The sequence below is a fragment of the Oncorhynchus masou genome, chromosome 33 (genome assembly GCF_036934945.1).
Source record: "Oncorhynchus masou masou isolate Uvic2021 chromosome 33, UVic_Omas_1.1, whole genome shotgun sequence".
NCBI classification, from domain to species: domain Eukaryota; kingdom Metazoa; phylum Chordata; class Actinopteri; order Salmoniformes; family Salmonidae; genus Oncorhynchus; species Oncorhynchus masou.
In genome coordinates this window covers 966501-972500 of record NC_088244.1, presented here as the reverse complement: position 1 = coordinate 972500, position 6000 = coordinate 966501, and the positions used below count along the sequence as shown (strand labels likewise).

General features: G+C 46.3%; 1 protein-coding gene across 3 annotated transcripts in view; it reads right to left on the bottom strand.

Annotated features, from left to right (window-relative positions):
* Window positions 1-6000, bottom strand: part of LOC135527673 (NF-kappa-B essential modulator-like) — a 40834-nt gene that overhangs the window by 11375 nt on the left and 23459 nt on the right. For all 3 annotated transcript variants that reach the window (XM_064956158.1, XM_064956160.1, XM_064956159.1), the window contains exons 9-11: window positions 5669-5821; window positions 5498-5570; window positions 3027-3161 (exon numbers count right to left, since the gene is read on the bottom strand). In XM_064956158.1, coding sequence (XP_064812230.1) covers window positions 3027-3161; window positions 5498-5570; window positions 5669-5821 — 361 coding nt within the window. The remainder of the gene's footprint in view (window positions 1-3026; window positions 3162-5497; window positions 5571-5668; window positions 5822-6000) is intronic.

The following is a 6000-nucleotide window of genomic DNA, read 5'->3' as shown; positions in this document are numbered from 1 at the left end:
TGTAATGCCAGGGTGGTGGGTAGAGAATAGACGTTGTAATGCCAGGGTGGTGGGTAGAGGTTGTAATGCCAGACTAATGGGTAGAGAATAGAGGTTGTAATGCCAGGGCAATGGATAGAGAATAGAGGTTGCAATGCCAGGGTAGAGAATAGAGGTTGTAATGCCAGGGTAATGGGTAGAGAATAGAGGTTGTAATGCCAGGGTAGAGAATAGAGGTTGTAATGCCAGGATAATGGATAGAGAATAGAGGTTGCAATGCCAGGGTGGAGAATAGAGGTTGTAATGCCAGGGTAATGGGTAGAGAATATAGGTTGTAATGTCTTGGAAATGGGTAGAGAATAGAGGTTGTAATGCCAGGGTAGAGAATAGAGGTTGTAATGCCAGGATAATGGATAGAGAATAGAGGTTGCAATGCCAGGGTGGAGAATAGAGGTTGTAATGCCAGGGTAATGGGTAGATAATAGAGGTTGTAATGCCATGATAATGGATAGAGAATAGAGGTTGTAATGCCAGGGTAATGGATAGAGAATAGAGGTTGTAATGCCAGGGTGGTGGGTAGAGAATAGACGTTGTAATGCCAGACTAATGGGTAGAGAATAGAGGTTGTAATGCCAGGGTGGTGGGTAGAGGTTGTAATGCCAGACTAATGGGTAGAGAATAGAGGTTGTAATGCCAGGGCAATGGATAGAGAATAGAGGTTGCAATGCCAGGGTAGAGAATAGAGGTTGTAATGCCAGGATAATGGATAGAGGTTGTAATGCCAGGGTAGTGGATAGAGGTTGTAATGCCAGGATAATGGATAGAGGTTGTAATGCCAGGGTGGTGGGTAGAGAATAGACGTTGTAATGCCAGGGTGGTGGGTAGAGGTTGTAATGCCAGACTAATGGGTAGAGAATAGAGGTTGTAATGCCAGGGTAGAGAATAGAGGTTGTAATGCCAGGATAATGGATAGAGGTTGTAATGCCAGGGTAATGGGTAGAGAATATAGGTTGTAATGTCTTGGAAATGGGTAGAGAATAGAGGTTGTAATGCCAGGGCAATGGATAGAGAATAGAGGTTGTAATGCCAGGGCAATGGATAGAGAATAGAGGTTGTAATGCCAGGGTAGAGAATAGAGGTTGTAATGCCAGGATAATGGATAGAGAATAGAGGTTGCAATGCCAGGGTAATGGATAGAGAATAGAGGTTGCAATGCCAGGGTAATGGATAGAGAATAGAGGTTGCAATGCCAGGGTAGAGAATAGAGGTTGTAATGCCAGGGTGGAGAATAGAGGTTGTAATGCCAGGGTAGAGAATATAGGTTGTAATGCCAGGATAATGGATAGAGAATAGAGGTTGTAATGCCAGGGTAGAGAATAAAGGTTGTAATGCCAGGGTAGAGAATAGAGGTTGTAATGCCAGGGTAGAGAATAGAGGTTGTAATGCCAGGGTGGAGAATAGAGGTTGTAATGCCAGGGTAGAGAATAGAGGTTGTAATGCCAGGGTAGAGAATAGAGGTTGTAATGCCAGGGTAGAGAATAAAGGTTGTAATGCCAGGGTAGAGAATAGAGGTTGTAATGCCAGGATAATGGATAGAGAATAGAGGTTGTAATGCCAGGGTAGAGAATAAAGGTTGTAATGCCAGGGTAGAGAATAAAGGTTGTAATGCCAGGGTAATGGGTAGAGAATAGAGGTTGTAATGCCAGGGTAGAGAATAAAGGTTGTAATGCCAGGGTAGAGAATAGAGGTTGTAATGTCAGGGTAATGGGTAGAGAATAGAGGTTGTAATGTACCTGCGCAGTTTGAACAGGGGTGAGTGTGTGTACCTGGGCAGTCAGAACAGGGGTGAGTGTGTGTACCTAGGCAGTCAGAACAGGGGTGAGTGTGTGTACCTAGGCAGTCAGAACAGGGGTGAGTGTGTGTACCTGGGCAGTCAGAACAGGGGTGAGTGTGTGTACCTAGGCAGTCAGAACAGGGGTGAGTGTGTGTACCTAGGCAGTCAGAACAGGGATGAGTGTGTGTACCTAGGCAGTCAGAACAGGGATGAGTGTGTGTACCTGGGCAGTCAGAACAGGGGTGAGTGTGTGTACCTGGGCAGTCAGAACAGGGGTGAGTGTGTGTACCTAGGCAGTCAGAACAGGGGTGAGTGTGTGTAACTGGGCAGTCAGAACAGGGGTGAGTGTGTGTACCTAGGCAGTCAGAACAGGGGTGAGTGTGTGTACCTAGGCAGTCAGAACAGGGGTGAGTGTGTGTACCTAGGCAGTCAGAACAGGGGTGAGTGTGTGTAACTGGGCAGTCAGAACAGGGGTGAGTGTGTGTACCTGGGCAGTCAGAACAGGGGTGAGTGTGTGTACCTGGGCAGTCAGAACAGGGGTGAGTGTGTGTACCTAGGCAGTCAGAACAGGGGTGAGTGTGTGTACCTGGGCAGTCAGAACAGGGGTGAGTGTGTGTACCTGGGCAGTCAGAACAGGGGTGAGTGTGTGTACCTGGGCAGTCAGAACAGGGGTGAGTGTGTGTACCTAGGCAGTCAGAACAGGGGTGAGTGTGTGTACCTGGGCAGTCAGAACAGGGGTGAGTGTGTGTACCTAGGCAGTCAGAACAGGGGTGAGTGTGTGTACCTAGGCAGTCAGAACAGGGGTGAGTGTGTGTACCTAGGCAGTCAGAACAGGGGTGAGTGTGTGTACCTAGGCAGTCAGAACAGGGGTGAGTGTGTGTACCTGGGCAGTCAGAACAGGGGTGAGTGTGTGTACCTAGGCAGTCAGAACAGGGGTGAGTGTGTGTACCTGGGCAGTCAGAACAGGGGTGAGTGTGTGTACCTAGGCAGTCAGAACAGGGGTGAGTGTGTGTACCTAGGCAGTCAGAACAGGGGTGAGTGTGTGTACCTGGGCAGTCAGAACAGGGGTGAGTGTGTGTACCTGGGCAGTCAGAACAGGGGTGAGTGTGTGTACCTAGGCAGTCAGAACAGGGGTGAGTGTGTGTACCTAGGCAGTCAGAACAGGGGTGAGTGTGTGTACCTAGGCAGTCAGAACAGGGGTGAGTGTGTGTACCTGGGCAGTCAGAACAGGAACCGTCTCTAGAGATCCTCTCTGTTGCTCCACCTCTTCCTTCAGCTTGTCAATCAGATCCTGTTTCAGAGCCAAAGCTCTCTCTGCCTCCTCCAGACGAACCACCATGTCTCCTCCCTACACACACATGGTGTTATTAGTGACTGTTGTCTCTTCCTCTGCCACACACACACACACACACACACACACACACACTTCCTCTGCCACACACACACACACACACACACACACACACACACACACACCCTCTGCCACACACACACACACACCCTCTTGCCACACACACACACACACACACACACACACACACACACCCTCTGCCACTAGAGGTCACTAGAGGTCACACTAGAGGTCGACCGATTATTGGAGGGCCAAAAAAGCAGAAATAAATAAATTAAAAATTAAAAAATCTGCCGATTTTTATTTATTTATTTGTAATAATGACAATTACAAAAATACTGAACACTTATTTTAACTTAATATAATACATCAATAAAATCAATTTAGCCTCAAGTAAATAATGCAAAAACAAAGTGTTGGAGAAGAAAGTAAAAGTGCAATATGTGCCATGTAAGAAACGTTTCAGTTCCTTGCTCAGAACATGAGAACATATGAAAGCTGGTGGTTCCTTTTAACATGAGTCTACAATATTCCCAGGTAAGAATTTTTAGGTTGTAGTTATAGGAATTATAGGACTTTCTCTCTATACCGTTTGTATTCCATTAACCTTTGACTATTGGATGTTCTTATAGGCACTTTAGTATTGCCAGTGTAACAGTATAGCTTCCGTCCCTCTCCTCGCTCCTCCCTGGGCTTGAACCAGGAACACATCGACAACAGCCACCCTCAAAGCAGCATTACCCATGCAGAGCAAGGGGAAAAACTACTCCAAGTCTCAGAGCGAGTGACGTCAACGATTGAAACGCTATTAGTGCGCACCCCGCTAACTAGCTAGCCATTTCACATTGGTTAAACTAGCCTCATCTCGGGAGTTGATAGGCTTGAAGTCATAAACATCTCAATGCTTGAAGCACAGAGAAGAGCTGCTGGCAAAACGCACTAAAGGGCTGTTTGAGTGAATGCTTACGAGCCTGCTGCTGCCTACCATCGCTCAGTCAGACTGCTCTATCAAATATCAAATCATAGACTTAATTATAACATAATAACACACAGAAATACGAGCCTTTGGTCATTAATATGGTAGAATCCGGAAACTTCGCAATGAGCTAAGCGGCCCAAACTGTTGCATATACCCTGACTCTGCGTGCAATGAACGCAAGAGAAGTGACACAATTTCCCTGGTTAATATTGCCTGCTAACATGAATCTCTTAACTAAATATGCAGGTTTAAAAATATATACTTCTGTGTATTGATTTTAAGAAAGGCATTCATGTTTATGGTTAGGTACGGTCGTGCAACGATTGTGCTTTTGTTAAATCATCCCCCGTTTGGCGAAGTTGGCTGTCTTTGTTAGGAAGAACTAGTCTTCACCCAGTTCACAACGAGCCAGGCGGCCCAAACTGCTGCATATACCCCGACTCTGTTGCACAGAACGCAAGAGAAGTGACACCATTTCCCTAGTTAAAAGAAAATCATGTTAGCAGGCATTAATAACTAAATATGCAGGTTTAAAAATATATACTTCTGTGTATTGATTTCAAGAAAGGCATTGATGTTTATGGTTAGGTACACATTGGAGCAACGATACGCACCGCATCAATTATATGCAACGCAGGACACGCTAGATAAACTAGTAATATCATCAACCATGTGTAGTTAACTAGTGATTATGATTGATTGTTTTTTACAAGATAAGTTTAATGCTAAAATAAGAACGTGCTCTTAACTGACTTGCCTAGTTAAATAAAGGTTACATGTAAAAAAAATATATATATATATATATATATTTTGTATTTTTATTATAAATCAGCTAAATCGGTGCCCAAAAATACCGATTTTCGATTGTTATGAAAACTTGAAATCGGCCATTCCAATTAATCGGTCGACCTCTAAAACACACCCTCTGCCACACACACACACAGCCCCTCTGCCACACACACACGCACCCTCTGCCACACACACACACACGCACCCTCTGCCACACACACACACACACACACACACACACGCACCCTCTGCCACACACACACACCCTCTGCCACACACAAACACACACCCTCTACCAAACACACACACACCCTCTACCAAACACACACACACCCTCTGCCAAACACACACACACCCTCTGCCACACACACACACACCCTCTGCCACACACACACACACCCTCTGCCACACACACACACACCCTCTGCCACACACACACACACCCTCTGCCACACACACACACACCCTCTGCCACACACACACACACCCTCTGCCACACACACACACACCTCAGTCTTGAGTTTGGAGTCGTAGTCCTTAAACAGACAGGTACACACACACACACCTCAGTCTTGAGTTTGGAGTCGTAGTCCTTAAACAGACAGGTGTAGGCGTGCTGCAGCTGGGCAAGCTTCCTCCTGGAAGACAATATTATTATCACAATATGGATTAGTGTGTACCTCTTCAGTAACAACCAGGCGGGCAGTCTCTAGGTTGTGTGTGTGTGTGTGTATACCTCTCCTCAGTAATAACCAGGCGGTCAGTCTTCAGGGCGGTCTCTAGGTTGTGTGTCTGCAGCAGTAGTTTGTCTACTGTCACAGAGTGCTGCTTCCTCTGTTGTTCCATCTCTCTCTCTGATGCTGCCAACGCCTCCCGAGTACTGCTCAGCCTGCACACACACACACACACACACACACACACACGCACACACACAGAGAGAGAGAGAGAGAGAGAGAGAGAGAGAGTGCGGTGCGTGTAGTGAGTGCCTGTTGAGGAAATCCCTGTCTGGCTGAAAAAGTGTTTTGTTTTGCCGACACAAAATTACAACCCCAGTACAGTCATCACATC